Source organism: Aulonocara stuartgranti (genome assembly GCF_965226115.1).
Source record: "Aulonocara stuartgranti genome assembly, chromosome: 9".
Lineage (NCBI taxonomy): Eukaryota > Metazoa > Chordata > Actinopteri > Cichliformes > Cichlidae > Aulonocara > Aulonocara stuartgranti.
Window position 1 is genome coordinate 21,112,772 of NC_138960.1, and position 19,101 is coordinate 21,131,872.

The 19,101-nt window shown below is 40.4% G+C and overlaps 1 protein-coding gene across 1 annotated transcript in view; it reads right to left on the bottom strand.

The window, feature by feature from the left end:
* Positions 1–803: 803 nt before the first annotated feature.
* Positions 804–19,101, bottom strand: part of nrbp2b (nuclear receptor binding protein 2b) — a 43,070-nt gene continuing 24,772 nt past the window's right edge. Inside the window, exons 2-18 of the mRNA XM_082546232.1 lie at positions 8,932–9,054; positions 8,264–8,365; positions 8,087–8,176; positions 7,673–7,713; positions 7,492–7,586; positions 6,785–6,808; positions 6,601–6,687; positions 5,966–6,021; positions 5,787–5,882; positions 5,404–5,536; positions 5,217–5,319; positions 5,068–5,118; positions 4,857–4,992; positions 4,016–4,069; positions 3,782–3,845; positions 3,234–3,289; positions 804–3,074 (exon numbers count right to left, since the gene is read on the bottom strand). Coding sequence (XP_082402358.1) covers positions 2,988–3,074; positions 3,234–3,289; positions 3,782–3,845; positions 4,016–4,069; positions 4,857–4,992; positions 5,068–5,118; positions 5,217–5,319; positions 5,404–5,536; positions 5,787–5,882; positions 5,966–6,021; positions 6,601–6,687; positions 6,785–6,808; positions 7,492–7,586; positions 7,673–7,713; positions 8,087–8,176; positions 8,264–8,365; positions 8,932–9,054 — 1,398 coding nt within the window. The 3' untranslated portion in view covers positions 804–2,987. The remainder of the gene's footprint in view (positions 3,075–3,233; positions 3,290–3,781; positions 3,846–4,015; positions 4,070–4,856; positions 4,993–5,067; positions 5,119–5,216; positions 5,320–5,403; positions 5,537–5,786; positions 5,883–5,965; positions 6,022–6,600; positions 6,688–6,784; positions 6,809–7,491; positions 7,587–7,672; positions 7,714–8,086; positions 8,177–8,263; positions 8,366–8,931; positions 9,055–19,101) is intronic.

The following is a 19,101-nucleotide window of genomic DNA, read 5'->3' on the forward strand; positions in this document are numbered from 1 at the left end:
CGTTTTCGCGACGCAAATCTGCTTCCGAATTTTCGCGGGAGCCGCAATCGCAGGTCAGCGCGCCTTTCCATTGACTTTACATGTAAGCCTGACGCTCTGCCTGCCTCTATCGCGTTCGGTGTGAACACGAGCAATAGGCGTTTTCACGTCAAAAACGTCGTCATAAATAAGTCATCAATAACACTTTTTATATTTTTAGTAGTGTGTCACACAAACAGCAAATATTGTCCAAAAAAGTAAGAAATCTTTGGGGGTGCTTTGATTTTGCTAAACTCGCCCTGCCTTTAGGTTTCACTAGGGATATATCCGTAGATCAGTGTAGCTTAGTGATGGTAAATTTGATTCTTTTTTACTGAATCGAGTTTTAATGAGTCACTCACCAAAGTGAATCGATTTTTTGAGTCATTTGGGTCACTGAATTTCAGCATTTATTTTCTAATCTTTGCTCACTATTCATATAAAAACTTTAACTATTAAACAGACAACAGATAAAACCCTTGCAACCTAACAGCTAAAAACATTTGTAATTACTTTAGTCAAAAATTATATACTGAATGAGTTAAAATTAGAGTAACATGATTGAATTTAGCAACAATGTTAAAAACGTCACTACCACAAATCTGTTATTCTTAATAAATCATATTGCATCCTGATATTATGCATATAAAATGTTTTGTACTCTGTCTTAACGTGTCATGTCAACCCAAGACACTACATAAATACTAAATTAAATTCACCATTCCTCGTTTCTTATTTAAATAATTTTTTGGTAATGCATGCATGGAAACATCAAAACACACGCAGCATATTACATCTTGTTTATTGTCATGTATTTAATTGCAGTAGCTACAATATTTACCAAAGGTTTAAGTAGAACACATCCGAAGGCAAGTTTTATTCAACAGAGTCACAGAAATAAAAAAAGAAGAAGTCATTTGACGTAAAATAAGACTGATATGGAAGGGTTTGTTTTTTTTCCATGTTTGCACAGTCTAAACATTCATTTTCATGGTCAGGTCCTCTCTGGAATTGAACTGTGACTGACAAAGGCAAAATGCAGTTCTGGACGGTTGCAGGCTTTTAAGACATGCAGCTTACTAGGATCAAACAAGAGCAATAGTGGCACTGCTTTGTGTTGTCCAACATACGCCTCTTTTGATAGCCACAAACAAATATGTACACCACAGCCTGTAGCAGGTGACTGTCTGGGAGGCTTCAGGGCTCCTGTCTTCAGAGACATACTGATAAGTAGGCTCGACACAGAGTATAGTAAGTATTGTAGGCAATGACTGTACAGCAGTGTAACTGTTATGAAACTGCAACCTCACAAACCCATAAAACAAATGACGCAGAGCAGAGCTATGTAAAACGTGACAACAGTATTTTGCTGATGATCACTACTGTTTTTTACTACAGTTTTATTAAGGAGTAATCCACCCAAATGGCAGCTTTTTATGTTTCAGAGACCAGGTTCTTGATAAAAAAAAAAAAAAAAAAATCAGGCACTGATGCACAGCCAGCTCTATTTTTGTCTTTGTGTGGGTTGCAGTGCCATCGTTTTCACATTTCACACCAGAACTGTGTGAAATAAAACTAGAGTAGATGGGGTTCTGGGAAATAAAAACATGCAAAGGAAAATAATTCAGTTTCTCATCACCTGCTGTAACATCTGGAGTCCATGAAAACCTCACAGGAAAAACAAATTCTAATGATTTGGGTGGATTTCACCTTTGAAAGATCTACGGAAATATTTACAAAACAAAATTCATGTACTAATATTTTCAAATGGTTTGGGAAATACAATAATAGTAACTATAGCAGGAATATTAATAAACAAAATGGCAATTTTTTAATAATTAATTTTAACATCAGATAGTCACAGCTTTGCTCCTGTTTAAGTAAGACTACGCTTTCAAATCACACGTAGATTTATTCCAATTTTTGTACACAGGCTACTAATATTGACGGCAGCAGAGACCATAACCATCTTATCCATAAGTCCAATAAAAAAGGCTGCAGCTCTTAATCAAGCTTCCATTACTCAGCCTCGACTTCCTCTTCACTTCCACACAGGCTGAATTTGTGGACTAATAATAAAGAATTGCAAAGTTGATCTTGTTTTAAGACTAAAGTCAACCTGAACGTGTTAATTGCTAAGTTGTGGGTGATGCCATTTCACTGCCATAACAGGCACTTTGCAAGTCTTTGGCTTTCACGGTGGAAAACCTGTAAGAGCACTACAGGCTAAAACAGAGAGGCATCATCTCATTACTTATCACCTCATTCAGGCGTAGCATGTTTAGCTGTGTGGAGATAGCATTCAGTCGGAGAGTGCAGTGAGGTGTGTCACTTTGAAGGTGTAGAACAAAGAAAAATAAACATTTGTGCAATGCATGTCCTGTTCACAGTTAAACAGAAGAAAAAAAAAGTCAGCTGAATGGGTATCAACAGTGCACATAAGACGGAATCTTAAATTCCCTAAAACTCTTGTGAACTGAAGGTTCTGGCTTGTGAGGGAGAGGGAGGTTTAATCAGCAATAAAAGTGTGCAAATGAGGCTTTGAGGAACAAAATGTCTGTTTGTATGTAGTAGTATGTAGTTGCTGCATCTGTGAGTATAACATATCTGCTCTGGATAGTGGCATTATGGAAAACCTAAGATTGTAAGATATCTTAAGGCATGATAGCCCTTTTAGGCAGGGAGTTTGTCAATCTTCCTCTGCTCTGTGGGGTTGCTGGACGCAGCCGTGATTCCTCTGGTCCTCCAGCCAGAGGCGCCTTCTCACTGAGATGATTTACTGTCTGTCAAGGTGCAGCATCCATCTGTGTTTGTCCCTTTTTTTTAATTCCCCATTGGGTCAGCTCCCTGTGCTTCCTCAGGTCCACGGCTGTCTCGTCCTACCCGCTGCCCTCTCTTGCTCTCTCTCCATCTGAGTGATCAATGCCCCGGGACCCTCCATCTGGGCCAGAGCCTGTCGGGACCCCTCCTCACTGCGTGCTCCCAGAAGCGAGTGCTCGGACCCGGTGTTGTTTGATGGCATTCTCCAGGAACCCCGCCACCTTCTCACTGTCCTCCTACAAAGCCACCAAGATGCGGTCAAAGTTTATTTGGGAAAAAAAGTGTTAAAACTCTTCAAAAAACAAAAGATAAAAGAAAAGAAAAAAAGAATAAATTACTGCTGTACTTGTTCCCAGATCATTAAAATGTAAAAACAAAGAAGCTTTTCCGTCTACCTCATTTATGAAGGCGTAGTGAACAAGTTCACTGGCGAGGTCTTTGGAGGTGTCAGCTGAAAGTTTCATACAAAATAATTCAGTTAGAAAAATATACAAGAAAAATAAAACAACAGGTGTCTTTTTTCAAATAAAAAGACAAAACGGTTATCCAGATCAATCTATACAAACAAGTGCTTTAAATGGACTTATAGTATCAATTTAAAAGTCTCACGTCGCCTTGTTCTTAAGTTATCGTATTCACAAATCATGACAATAACCCATCAGCAATTTATGTCTGATGGGTTAAAACAAACAAAAAAAACAAAAATAAAACATAAATAAATATGTCAAACTGATTCACTGCCTCACATGGAAATTCATTAGAGTGAGTTATGAAGTTGATCTGGCTATTACATTTGTTTATGTTTGTTAGTTGGATCACTCTGAAAGTAATGGACAAATTTGCATGAAAACTGCAACCAGATGTGAAGTTTGGGCTTGAATCAATCTGGATGATGATCTAGGAACACTCACATTGTTGTGATATTTCAGAAATGTCAACTTACTTGGAAGGATGTCGCAGCTGAGCTGCCTGTGAAGTTTATCATCCATCTTCAGAAACAAAGAGAGCTAAGGAGACACCAAAAGGCTCAATTAAAGTCAGACTGAATTCATATGTATTCATTCTGACTGACTGAAATGCAGAGCTGCTAAAGCAACGCTGCAGTAGGATTCATCTTTAAGGAGCCCAGGTTTTTACACTGAAATGGGCAAAGTACCTGTAACACTATGTGACTCACATGAGTTTTGGTCCCTTCTTCATTTGACTCCAAATTACAGTGCATCTGAACTACCTGCAATGACAACAGAGTAAGAAGCACTGAAACATGAAGGCAAAGCAAAGTATTAAATATTTAAAGTGTTTGGAGTGATAATAAATAGTTATTATTACAATAATAGAGAGACATGCATAGACACGTGCATGTGCTTATCCTACACAAGTGACACACACAACAACTTAAAGGGCAGCAGAAAGCTTTTGTAATCCAACTTTTGCTAACACTTTCCCAACATATCTGGCACTGATACACGTGATGCTAAGCAGGGACACCATCTAAGGTAATAACCTAAAACATAATAAACTAGACATTTATCATTGATATTCAGATAGGCTCATGCTCATATGCTGTGCTCTGAAATAATGAAAAGTAATCTTAATCAAAGACACACAAGGTGATACTGTCACACTGTGATGTGACAGTGTTTTGCAGGTCTGAGCTGCTGTTCACATAAGCGCAATGTCTAACACTGCCCTGTTGCTTAATTTGGTTAATTTAAAAAGTTGCTCCTGATGCATTCCTAGTATTGGATTTAAATGCAAGCAGTCAGCTCTGATTCACAGTGAGACCTCTCAGTCCAAAATTTGTTCCCCTTCAAAGCTGACTGCATGGAGACGGTCTCACTGAAATCAGATGCGGGCAACAACAAATATGAGGAGATTTCCATGTGTAAATATCTCACGTGTTGCAACATCCCAGACATACTGCTGAAAGTCTACTGTAAACACAGAGTCATTCTCTAGAGATGTAGCCAGCAAGTCTGTGCATTTAACACTACTGTTGTTCAATCTAAGGTGCCGACCTTCCTTGTCTCCGTCTCCTGGGGTTCAGGAGTCGGCGTCTTGACCGTTTCAACCTGCTCCTGAGACAAGGAGAGCGCTCGGGGGACGGGGTGAGGCCGCGTTGAGGCAAAATTCATCAATGGGTAGATTCCATTCCTGAAGAGAGAAAAGGCCAAGATGTTAAACTTGAGAAAGTAAACTGAGAAAGTAAAGCACTGCAGTAACACTTACTTGACATCCTCTAGAAACTTGTCAAGTTCCAATGGGGACACGTGGGAATACCTGCAGAGGGGACACAAAAGAGAACAGAGAGCAATGATCTTGACTTGTCATGCTTTCTGGCAGACCGCGGAAGATTCGAGGTGGGTATAAGATTTTACTTGAGCTGAACTCCCTGTCTGTCTTCATGTTTAATCTCTGCCATGACAGCATTGGGGTCAAATGACTTGGTTTTCTCCTCCACACAGTTCTCTGGAAGCAAGTCTGTAGATGCATCACAAGTGTGGCCGTTACTAAAGAAATCTGATGCACACAAGTAGCTGCAGTGCACATAAGAGAGAAACTCACACTGGTTGTTGATGAGGCAATGTGCGGCGAGCAGTTTGAGCGAGTGGACCTCGAACAAGACTCGGTGGAACAAGAGGTCGTGAGCTGTAGGACGGAGCTTGGAGTCGTGATGCAAACAAGACTGGGTGAACTCCTGCAGGAGCAATAAGGAAGTAAATCCAACACATAACCATGCAACTGTAAAGTGTGACCCAGTTTCCTGAGCATCACTTTGTTCTTTCTGGCATATTTAACTGACGGAGCCCTGCTGTGCGGTCTGAATAAGCCTAGAGGGACGGCAGTGTGAGTAAGCGTTGCTAGAGTAGTGCAGGACAGTTTGTCTTTTCTACATGTTTCTGCAGCTGTTCTTGCATTTCAGGGCATAAAGTATTTTTGAGACTTACTCTCATGAGAGGGTCTTCCAGAGATTGACCTGCATTGACTATGGCCTCCTTGGACACAGCACTATCTCCATTGGCCTGGATCTCCAGCACAGCCATCTATAAGGGTACAAATAATCTGTCAAGAAAAACAGCCACACACACAGAAAGATGGAAATCCAGCAGATTTACTTCTCTTTTACCTCCAGAGCACAGATTCCAAAGGAGAAAATGTCTATGGCGTAACCATCTTCGCCAGCTGGAAACGATTGAAGAGAAGCAGGGTGAGAGGAGGGTAAAAATAGGAAAACTTAACGAAAAAGCTTACCCCAAATTAAAAAGGTAGCAATGTGCAATCAAAAAAAAAAATCAATTTGAAAAGGGGAAGAAGGTAAACAGTTTATCCTCATTACAAAGGGATTAATCTATCCTTTTGTCTTTTTGGCAGCTGCAAAATAGGTACAAACAATCTACTAAATGTCTTGAAGTAATTTGTGTCTCATCCATTTCACTTTGGCAGTACTAATTCCAACGTTTACCTCATTATCTACAATAATTACAGACAACAGGTCACAAAATACCCAGAACTATCTGATAGAAGGCCCCGTTTGGTGCTTCTGGCATACAGATTACTGACAACTAGTCTTTTTCTCAGCGGTTCCCATTTCATACAACGTGCAAATATCTTCATGTGTAGTAACTGAGGTCTGGAGCTACATTAAACTGTGAACATAAAGACTGAATTTTTACTCTGCAGGTCAAACAGTCAGGTAGGAATCAATGTAGACCGATTAAATAAAAGCAACGTCACAGAAAGCTGGATGGAAATGCCACTTACCTCCGTATTCTGGAGCAAAGAAATGAAGATTTCTCTGCTCGTCGCGATGTTGCCTCGCTTTGCTGTGAACACTTGCATCTGGGAAAACTGGCAAGAGAAGGCAGAGCACAAATATATTAGATATTAAATATTAGATAAAACTAATGAATTGATATTAAACCACTAAACAAAAAAGGTCCCTTACCATTAACAAATAGCCGATGCCACACTGTGGGAGGAGAGTTAATACAATTTAGATATTCATTCTGCTTAATGCCATGAAAATAAAATTTTAATTGATTTTGTACTTTACTGTACTGTTATTTAGTGTAAGATAAGGTGTATGTGTCCCTTTGACTGACTATGCTAAAACATAATACAGGAATAACTGCTGTGACTTGTGTTTAGAGCAGTGCCCTCCTGATTATCCACTGAAACTCGCTGATTCAGACCCTGTAAGGACCTTGAAAAACCTTTTCTGTACCTAAAGTTGTTTGATTATCGTGGTATGACCAATCTAACTTAAAGAACACGTGGAGATCGAGGAGATTTCAAAGCCATGAGCTGTACCACAAGTATTAAAATGTACTTACGCTGGAAATGGTTTTGACACAGAAGAAAGTTATAGTTAAGAAGAATCTGGTATTAAAATGTGGGAAAGATTCGACCTGGTTACAGCCCTGCATGACACTAAACCTCAAAGTTTGGTGTTTTTCAGTCCTAAAAATCAAATGTTCATATCTTCTGTGCTTTAGAAGTTATGAGGGTTTAGCTGGAAAAAAATAGCACGAATATTAAGGAGGAAAATTCACTTTAGAGGCTTCATTAGTCATAATAAAGTTATTGTACAAAAAAAGAAAACCAGCTGATCGACTACTTGCAGTAACATTAAAGTCCCTGCTGGGAGCAGACCTGAGCCAATCTTGATGAGGCCGTTGTGCTGGATGAAGATGGTGTCACAAGTCAGGTTTCCATGGATTATCGGTGGATCGCAAGAGTGCAGATAACTGCCAGCAAACAATAAAGCATGTTATTAATGCTCACACTGAGATAACAGACACGATTACATCACACAGAACAAATAAGTCAGTACCTAAGCGCAGAGAGAATCTGTGTGCACCATCTCTTCCAGGCCTGAAACGAAGGGGAACAGAGAAAGATGAAGAGCTACACCTCTAAACTAACAGACACGAGTAATATGGAAACATATGCACTGTCATAAAATGCACTAATTTGATATGTGCATGAAAATACCAAAAGCTAATTAAAGTTAAATAACATTAACTTTATCTACAATTTATTTTAAAGAAGGAAGATATTGTGAATAAACCTCATGAATATTTGAAATCCACCAGGTTAGGATAAGATGCATGTCTGAGCAGACTGAGCGGTGTCGTGTTACGTAATCTCTAATCCTGCTGGAAAAATGGATCTGAATAGCGATGGGACTGCAGTACCCTGAGCTGCCACCGTGAGACTCAGTATGTGACCAGAGTAAAACACTGACCTTCACATTCATAGTCTTGTGGTTTTTCTTGGTTTTCTTCAGGAACTGCTTGAGGCTGCCTGACGACATGTATTCAGTGATGAATATAACCTGTGTGCCACAGACAGAGGAGAGAAAACCTGTTCATGCACCAGCGTTTGTGTGCGTGAAAAAGAGGAAGCAAGTTGAAAACCTTACTCGAGCCTGGCTCTCCTTCATGTCCAGCCAGTACTTGTGGAACTTGACAATGTTGGGGTGTTCGACCTGCATCAGGTTCTCAAACATCTCCTTGATCTTCTCCTAAACATCACACATCAGAGATGGTTCACATCTAAAAACGTTAGTCTATCACACTATTAGAAAATCAATCAGGGACACTTTAACAATTTATAATTCAAGTGGTTTGTAAGCAGTAATAACGAAAATCACCCGAGTGGTTTAAAGTTCAGCAATTTTTATATTTGCTGGTGTTTATCTGTTGGAATAGGTCTCTTGTGAGGATAAATATGACTTTATCAATTCCCTTGATCAGTTTTCTGAATGGAAAAAAAGGCCTACACAGCTTTGTCAGCACCAGTCCAGCTGTTTAAGTGTTGACCCCCTAAGAAACAGCAAAAAACTGTAGAAAAAAAGCCAAAAGGTCCACTGCCATGAGTTCAACGTCAGTCTTGCAACATCAACGTGAGGAAAAAAAACCCGCAAGCAGTGATAAAAGGAAGGTAAGAGCTTAAAGATATATGACCGGTGTCTATATATAACAGTAAATCTTCCAGCTTCATCCAGGCTTTTTAGTTGACAAATCAATAAATAGAACCAGAATTTAATTTGCAGATCTCGTAGTTAAAGGTTTATATGAGTTTGGGTACCTCTTGTGCTTTAAAGACTTTCTTGTCTAAGAAGAGTACTTCATTCCACACCACCTCCACTCCTTCCTCCGTGTCCATGGCCAAAGAGGCACTTTCCACACCTGGAACATTACCTTGACTGACCTGCAGGGGGCAAACAGAAACACATACGGGACTTAATGTAATGCAACAGCTAATATTAATTTATCGTTCTACACAATTTACCACGACAATAACTAAGTTTTTTTGACACTTGGAACAGAAGAAAAAGCTGTAAACACAACATGAATATACTGTCAAACTATAAAGTTATTATGGAAAGTGAATAGATAACAAACAGCTGCCTGTTTACACAACAGGAAGACATCCAAGTAAACATCACCGAAACCACAGACTGCATGAAACAAGGACGTAGCTTGAAGGTTGGAACAATGAAGGCAAGTCTCTTAAATCTATCCGAAGATCTCTAGGTGGCGATAGTTGTGGAAAAAAAGACTTCCAGTTCAGTAGACGTCTAAAGGAACGCTGGCTTTCTCTCCTGACCTCTGTAAACACTCTCCTGCGAGGTTTTTTCATTTATTTTAGGTCTATTTGGTAAATCTTTGTCATACTGTAAGAACAAAATGTAAGAAAATTAAAATATTATATTTAAATCAAGAATAAATTTTTTTCACCGCTTTTGGTCTCTACCAACTCCAGTGTGTTTAACTGAGCTTAACTTTTTCTCTCTGCTATTGTTTGCTGAACAAATACCATGAAAAAAAAGTTTTTGTTAAAATTTGGCAATAAAAGCTATCAATAAAAAGAATAAAAATACTCTTTTACAGATTTGTAGCCATTGATAAAACAGACAGACAATCGCTATAGCTGCCAGGTGGGAATTCACATTCTGTGCTATTGTTTCCAATACACAAAAAAACCCAATGTTAGACGAGCATGAGATCATGCTGGCGTCCCTGAGCGATGCACAGCTTATTATTCTCTGTAATATAAAAAAAAACAAAGGAGCAGAGCGTTATCAAGCCCTCCCTAAAACATTCAGCTACAGAAAAGCAGGGCTGAAATGATTAGACTTCACCCCCTGCTGAGTCTATAATATCTACTAAAAGCCCCATAACACAGTCGCAGAATTATGTCACTGACAGCTCCATTGATAAAACGGCGAATCGGGGTGTCTGGGTTAAAGAGAGTGCAGTACTAAGCAAATTCAGTTTTCATTCCATTAATGCATCCATCAGTCAGGACAGATGGGAGTTAATTCACTCTACTGAGGCCAAGATAAATGCAGACAGGCCGGCTATAACGTGATGAACGGTATAGACATCCGAGAGGATGCGGAGCAGCTTGTGCGAAAAGAGAAGAGATGGATTAAAGGTAGACAGACGGAAAGAAGTGAAGGGATTGTGCACGAGGGATTTACAGAGATGAGACGCATGCCACAAGATGGAGGAGGTGGCATCAAAGCTCCAAGAAATACACAGGGGGAAAAAAATGAAGGGGAGTGGAATGGAAAGAGGAGGCAGAGACTGGCAGAAGCAGACAGCCTGCAGCTCTGTCACTGCATGAGGTGGCAACGGAGGCAAAGGGTTCATCACAGGATATTGCTGCCTCGGCTGGGAAGACCTGATTTAACCTCCTGCTATGTTTTTAATGCAGCAGCTGCGCTGGTGCAGGGAGTGGAAAGGCTGCACTGGGTTCAAAGTCCAGTGCAACAAGCACAATGCAGGATCCACAGTTCCTGCTAATCCCGCGTCTGGCCAGTGCTTAGAGTAGAAAAGCACTATATAAATAACAATAAATATTTCATGCTTTTTTATTGATTGGTGTGATTCTGTCTGGCAGGCACTTGAGCAGCTACTCTGTGTGCGGTGGACATGGTGGCTGTAAGCTAAAGAGACAATATTAGCCACAAATATAACTGATTACAAAAGGTACTTGTGTGTTTTTTTGTGGATTTGTGGTGAAGCACTAACTTGTTTTCTACTTTGTCCTCTCTAGGGTGTTTGGGCAAATGTGTCCCCGGGAGGTTTGAATGAGGGTTAGAGGGTTAGAAGAAAACAGGGATGAATTGGGTACGCTGAATTGCTTCTGGGTTTTTTTGGGGGGTGTTTTAATAAGGATTTCAGGGTTATGTTGTTTTAATAGAAATGCAACATTTATATGTGGTGTTGGTAAAGGTTTTTATAATAGTATATATAGCATATAGTATAATAGTTTCTAATATGGAAAAATGTTACTTGGCTAAATTGCATGTTGGGAAATACAGAATACACCCCTGGCACGTTATTAGCAATGTGTGGCTCATCAGCAGCACAGTATAAAACACTGGCCCTTTGTCAATTCTCAAGTACGCGAGTACGTACTCGCGTTCTCGGCACACGGGAGTACAGACTCGCCGAGAACGCGAGTAGGGACTTGCGATTTGTACAATTGGAACACCAGCGTACTTGATGATGTCACAGGTCCAGAGTTTTTACTGCCATCCCCTCTTAATTTAACTGCGAGTAATATGTTATGAAGCTTAACTTTAATCACAGCCAAACCGGTTTACTCAGGAACAAATAAAACACTGAAATAAACCAAACAGTAGTGAAATCTCTATTAATAAAAATAGTGTACATGTACATACGTGTACATACCTTAATAAAAACAAGCAGGTGAGATGTTAGAACGCTTTTATTTTTATTTTAGTGGACACCCAATACAAAAAACGATGTGCCGGGAGTCCGCTGTTCTCGCCGGCTCTAATAATCCTCGACCTTGCTGTCTGCTATGGAGCTGGCGGGTCACAGACGTCTCCGAAAACGTCGGAGCGCGTTTGGAAATATATGATATCTTGATAAATCGAGCAGATATTTGAACCTCTGACCTCTTTCAGATTTCCTCATGAGGATCAATAAACTATATTAGTAGGTTTTTAGTTCTCTATAGTCTATATTTATAATTTATCCTATTATATTGTACCTTGAACTTCAGAAGCACAGTCTAAGCACTGAGTTTTTCATTACACAGTTATCAGTAAATCAGTACTGTCAGCAAACTGCAATATACTCAGCATCTACTTGAGGCCTTCAGCTGAGAGGTCTATTCATAAAATTCTTGCAAAAGGGTTTTGTTTTTTGTTTTTTAGTTTTTAGATTTTATTTGCTACTTATACTCTTTTGTGCCCTGTCCTTCCCGGAATTGCACATCTCCTGATTCAGTCCGTTTCCACTGCTGTGGTTCCTCAAGAGCCCAAACAGAACCATGTGTAGGCTCTTATTGATGTGATGACACTTATTTGGTTAAATGTGCTAAAACTGCACAATTATAGATTTTATTATGTCATCACAGTGACAATTTGATTGGCCGTTGGCTCTCACAATTACATAAAGTCAAGAAAAAACTGCATAAAACTGGAATGTGGACTCAAGACGAGCCAGAGATTTCAGCTCTTTTACAGTTTACCAATTCAGCTGACGGTCTGTTTCTCTTTACTTTGATTTAACGGTACCACAGTAAATAAAAAGAAAAGTGAAGGGCTTAAACAGTCTTCACAGTGTTGCTGAGATCTGTTCAAACAGAGAGAACTCTGGACTCAAATCATAATTAATGAGCATATGGATTGAATCAACAAGACCGCATGTGGTAGTGAATTCCTATTGCTGCCCTCGAGATATCATTACAGCCGTGCTGGCCTACGAGGACTCCTGTTTCTTATTACTGCTGAATACACGACTCTGGCTGAATGTTTGGGGTCTTTTACATGACGGCAGGATGAATTCTGAACAGATTTGGGGGCTTCAACCTCTTTACTATGAAGTTGTCCTCAAGTGCTGAGCGGCGGAAATGAGCTTTCTCCAAAGGGTGGCTGACCTCTCCTTTAGCTATAGGGTGAGGAGTTCAGTCATTTGGGAGGTAGAGCAGGGCGATACGACCAAAAATATTTATCACGATATACATTTGAAAATTTGCGATAACGATATAACTGACGATGTAATTGACACTAGACAAAATACTTTACAACTCCACAACTTTATTAGTGGAAAAAAAACAAAACAAAACATTTATGTATTTTCACTTAAACAAGCAGCTGTTTTTTAAGTGCATTAAAGTTATATACAAATTTAACAGTGCAAATGCAAATTCCTTGCTGACAGTTTAACCGAAAGGCATTTCCAGTGGAAATTGGCCGACATATCCTCAGCATAACCATGTAGAATATCCACAAAACTTAAAAAGAGGTATTACACACACAATACGGTAATATTATGTTGAAGCACAGTACGTATCACTCCGCCAGGCTCCTGCCTACGATAGCCGTAATGCTCCGACAATCCATCAAGCAGTGCTGGTTCGTAGCTTAGCAAAGTCGTACTAAAACATTTGACAGATTTTCGAGCGCCGTGTACATAAAATCGTTTCGAGGTCAGTAAACACAACCAGAATTCATACATAAGGCCCATTAGATTATAAGGGGCACTGTCGATTTTCAGAAAAGTCAAAGGATTGATTTTAAGTGTGCCGTATTTTCCAAAAAAGCATGCTCTACCAAAAATAGTGCTTTGTTGTGTATCTGACAGACAAAAGCTAAACCAGTTCCACACCATTGAAGTTGCAGCATTTTTACAAACCAATTCTGGTTCATCCGTATCATTCAACGATTTGCTTTCGCCGCCATGCTTTTTCCGACGTGTGCGTATGAAAACAAAGGCTGGGGGGATACATATATCCCCTGACTGGCCTGGAAACTCCTCTGTGTTCCCCTGGATCAGTGCAAAGATGGATGGATGGATGGATGGACAATTTCCTGCCATCAAATTCAATCAAATTTAATCATCCACTAATCTAATGTTGCTTCTTCTCATCTCTTCTCTAACAGCTGGGATAACAAGTTTTATACATTTAAAAGAAAATAAAAAGCTAACCTGATACCTCCCTGTCAGCACCATCATCTTAAAATCTCATCTGGGTGTCTTTGGAGAACAGCTGAGAACCAACACAAAGCTAGATGACAGGGTAGCAACTAAACCACTATTATTTAGGCCCGTCTCTCCACCTTAATTACTGCTTATTACTGTTAAATGCTAACCATTGATGTATTCGACAGAGCGCCGCTTGTGCCGTGCTTCATCGTCTTTGACTCCGCGGTGAATGGAGTCAAAACAGCTTTCTGTATCCGCGTCTAACAGGAGGACGTGTGTTAACTGAACCGCACAGGCAGAAGACGAGAAGCAATGCTGTAAATATGAAGATTTCACATTTTGACATTTCAGACTCCACAAATATCTTCACGACACGAGCGAGCCTCACTGTGGCTTGTTTACTCCTCAAACGCAGTGCAACTGTAGAGCTCTCTTAAAGCTTCTCTTTATACTCGAGTTGGGCAGTGGAGGAGACATAACATATAATCTCACTACTCAGTGAGAGATGATAATCTGATTACTTGAGCGCAGTACTCTGACCTGCAGACAGCAGGGGGAATTCCTTCCCTTCTGCCATCAATGTGTAGCTGTTGTTAATTTTCTCTGATGGTTGTGAAACACTCCGTCACTTGTCCCAGCTTCGACGCCCCAGGGGTTTAAGCGGGGTATGCAGCTCGGTCGTGGTAGTGTGAGACTCATAAACAGTACCTTACATGCTGGGCTCTGATTGGCTGGCTTAAGGGAGGTGGGTATAGGGTGTGGAAAAGGATTTAAGGATCGTCTGTTCATGTCAAAACAGCTTCTATTCTGATGTTTGTTAAACCTACATGTGAGCCAGTTAAAACCGGATCTGGAGGACTGTAACACAAACCTCTTACTACTTTAGCCAACGTGTAAACATCTCACTTACACATGGTAACGTTTTCAGATATTCTCTTCCTTGATTCGAACACCTTTTTTCATTCTTTAAAGAGAAAAATACAACTTTATCGACTGCCAGTTTTTAATATGCTAAATAAACCAAACAAACCAACATATTTCCACAAAAGTAAATCTCATGGAGACTGAGCGTATTTAGATCCCGCCCACAAGAGAGCTGAGAGTAATTCACTGCTGATAGAAAAAAACTGAAAAATGGCTAAAATCCTGGGTGTGGTGGACTACCAGCAGAATCAACTAACACTTACTAACATTTCATGAAGTTCTGAGTAAAAACAACAACAACAACAGAGCTTTTCAGCGAACGGCATCAAATCTAAACCACAATAACTTTATAAGCCACCTAAAGCTACTCTGACGCATATTGTGGACCCGACTGTTTTCTGAGAATGACATGTTGTGCTCTTATAGAGAACACGCTGATGGCTTCATTGCCTGCTGGATCTGATCAGATGTGTATTAATTAGAACAGCTGATTTATTATGGGTGTAAGTACAAATGTGTCTTAACCAAGAAACATAAAGCTGCTCTATAATAATAAATTATAATAAGTAAAAGGACAGTAGGTTGCACTAAAGATCAAACTATAACACGTGGAGATTCACACAGCCTTACCCTTACATACTTTTAGCTGTTTGGTCACCATTCTCTTATAGTTTGATGGAACAGCTTCTTATATGTCCCAAAAAAGAAACTAAAGAGTTACTTAAAAGAGCACTCTGACAGATTTGGGTTTATAGACCTTTTTCAGATTGTACATCATAAGCTCAGAGTGTGAATAACTGAGACAGTCTAACACAGACAATAATTCAAACCTTCAAGGTTATAATGTTTGTCAGTTTTTGTTAAAACTGTTAGAGAAAAGCAGATGATTCAGCTGTACAGTCATTGAGTGAGTGCTGCAGGATGTCTGTAAACTGTACAGAGAGAGCGGTTCACAGTATAATTCATAAGTATCCTGATGAAAGACACACCCGGCTTTCTGTGCACAGCTGAAATCAAAGCTGCAAGTGTTTTCCTCTACAGCATGATTACAAATGCCGGCTGGAGCATCTGTAGTGACAGTTTGAGCTTTTTTTTCCTCTTTTTTTTGGCTCGAGGCCAGTGAATTATCCGAAAAATGGGAATGAGGTGCCTGATGAGTCAGCTGGAGGGAAAATGGACTGAGGAAGCATCGGCAGACGAACAGGCAACGAGAGGGCTAAGCTACTGTACGGCAGAACCCTTTCAGCAGAGGGTTCTTCAATGAAAGGGGGTCTTTGTCTGACAATGTGTGGGACCAAGCCTTACAAAGGGCTTTGTCTCCACCACCTCGGTATCTTGCGTTTTCCCACACCTCATACCTCAACGATGAGCTGCTACACCGCACCGCATTAATATTTAATAACCACATCTAGAACAGCGAAGGCAACACACCCAAGAAATCAAGCTATGCTAGATACTTGCGGTGCCGGTGTATGTAAATGAGCTCAGGCATCTTTCTTTGTCGCTTTGTGCCCTCTCCCTCTGAGGCATCAAAGAGGAGCAACATCAAGGAGGTGGACTGAAATGTTGCAGGAAATGCAAGAAGAGGTAGAGAAAAATATGAAATATGAATGTGAGAAAACTGAACAGACACACCTTAATTTTAAGCACACTGACATTTAGCATTACCAGCTTAAAATGATATTATCTGATTACAGATATTTGTATTTATCACCTATTTACTGACACACTTTTACAGGCTTAAGTAACTTTAGATGAGACAGCAACCAACGTCAAAGTTTTCTGAGATCAACATTAAAAATGTTCTATATTTAACAATTATCCCACACATACATCTTTGCCCGCTCTGATCTGGTCCTAGACAAGACAAAAGTTGCATAAAGTTCAAATAACAAAGCCAAAAAAACCCCAAACCATTTGAACCAACCAGCACCATCTGAAGGAGTAAATGAAGCCAAAAGCTTCCAAAAACTGCAGTTCTCCTAGTGGCCACTTGGGGTGGACTCTGTGTTGGCCCTCCTCTAGTTTCTCCCATTCTGAAGCTTTGAGAACAATGACTGCAGTTTTCTACAGTCTTTGTTCGAGACGAGCACTTCTGCAGAGACTACCTTGGTTGCAAAAGGAGGAGGGGCGGGTCAGATTGTCAAACTGCATGCTCATTGGCTAACGACTTATGAATGTGTGGTTTCGTATCACAGATAATCGCCTATTTTAACACAATGGATCACCAAGATTTGCAAAACAGGGTTATTTCTTTTGTTTATATGACACAACACGAGTGACTGAGCCTATACGCTCAGTAGGAAAGTGCTTATAGAGCTTGAACGGTTTTCCCGTAGACATCTATAGGACTGGAAGTCTTTTTATAAACATAAGACCACCGCGTTGAGGAGCTTCACCCTCCTGAAAATTCCAGAAATTCTTCCCGTGTTGGCCTCATCCGACCATCATTCCCCAACTTGTGATTAGAATCATGGTTATGGTCGACCATGATGCCAAAGAAATTTGCACATGTGTCTCTTACGAATGTTCTCACAGACATTTTATCGCCTAAACTTCTGAGTGCTGTCACATTTGGAGTATTAGCCATAACTGTGCACTCAGATGAAAGCAACACTTTGACTTATGATGAGCTGCCACCAAGCACTCCTGCCTTTGCTGGAAACAGGTACTTGTCTATATTGTATGCTACTTAAATTTGGCTTTTGGGCCTGGTTACATCTTACCCATATTTGGATAGGTTCTGTCCAGCTGTGTGCAAAATAGGTTTAGTGTTTGTTTTGACTGCTGTGGTTTAAGAGACGTCATAGTTGAGAGACTGGCATACTTTACTAATGGTTTCATAATGATTTTGCAAGTTTGCTCAAGTCAAACAAACCACACTGGAAAGGAACAGGAGATATTATACAGCTCTTTATCCAGCTTGTAAAAAAAATCCTTTTTCAACACTGAACCTGTTTGTTTCTGTAGTAAAAAATATTTCTTTTCCCTTAACATCTGCCAAAAAACCCAGAAACTTCAACACTACTACCGCCATCAAGCCCTCCGACTGCTCCATAAGCGATCTTGTGCTTTCCACCTGCCTCCTGTCAGGTCTTTAAGCCACGACCGTCTGCTGACCTCTACCCGCCCCGCCGTGCAGGCTGTCTCACCAGATCGCTCTCCCTCGCATCCGGATGTCAGATGTGCAGCACACAATCAGGTCATCGTCGCACACAGCATGTGTGTCTGCTCAGCGTGAAGCGCAACATGATGGCACCAGTAGTTACAGGTCAAGCAGGTTCGATTCCTATTTAGATGGCAGATTATGCGCATGTGAGGCATTTCTAACTATCAGGCAAATTCACATTAACTTATCTGGAGCAAGCTCAAATTACCGTCCGTCATACTCCACATTATTTAAATTAAACTGCAGCTGTGATCTTGGATTTTCAGAGCCTAAAAGGTTTGACCTCTTTTCAAAATACGCACAAGGTCACACGGGCTCACAAAGAGATATTAGGCAAATCATCCCTCATCGCGTCTCACTTATTCATGTTCTCATAAAAGCAGCTGAAGCTTCCCCATGAAGAGGAATGCAGAGGATCAAGGCGGGTTAACCGAGCAGATGAACACAGTGGGGAGAGCTGCTTGAAACAAACTGCAACAGGACACAGACGGAAATGTTCATCAGCCTCGTTTGTAAGGACAGAAAAATAGAAAAGAAAAAATGAATGCACTACTGTGCTTCAAAACAGGACCTATTTTCTTTAAAAGGTCTGGATAAAAACCAAATAAAGCACCAATAAAGGCAGACAGCCTTCACAGAGGTCTAAACTGGAAGTTTTGAAAAAATAAAAGATTAGAAAATGTCTGATTTCTGCAGATGTGTTTTGCAGAGGTAATCGTCTGTGGCGTGTTTCGGTCTGTACCAGGAATTCGAGATTACACTGTCCACACTGTGCTCGCTCCCATTGTCACTGTGACAAAGCACACATTTATAGGGCCGGCGTGGGGGAGAGATGGCAGACCACAGCTGTATTTCAGGAAGTAAGAAGCTGCTCTCACTGGGACATGATAAGCATGGGAAGCGCTGAAGTGCTTTATTACATAACACGTTAACATTTTGACTGTCATTCCTGCAAAATAAGGTTTTACTTGACAGGAGCAGGGAACGTGGTTTGGTTTTGTGACTGCTGAACATATGTGTCTGCATGTGCTAGTTACTTAGCAACGGCAGGCTCCAAGGTCGGGTTTAAGTACGTATGAATGTGTTACCAATTTATCTTCCAACTATTTTAAGCAACAACTAAAACTCAGAATTGATCATTCCCCCCATGGATCCAGCAGCTCCTAATGTTGACACTAATATACAGACAAAAAC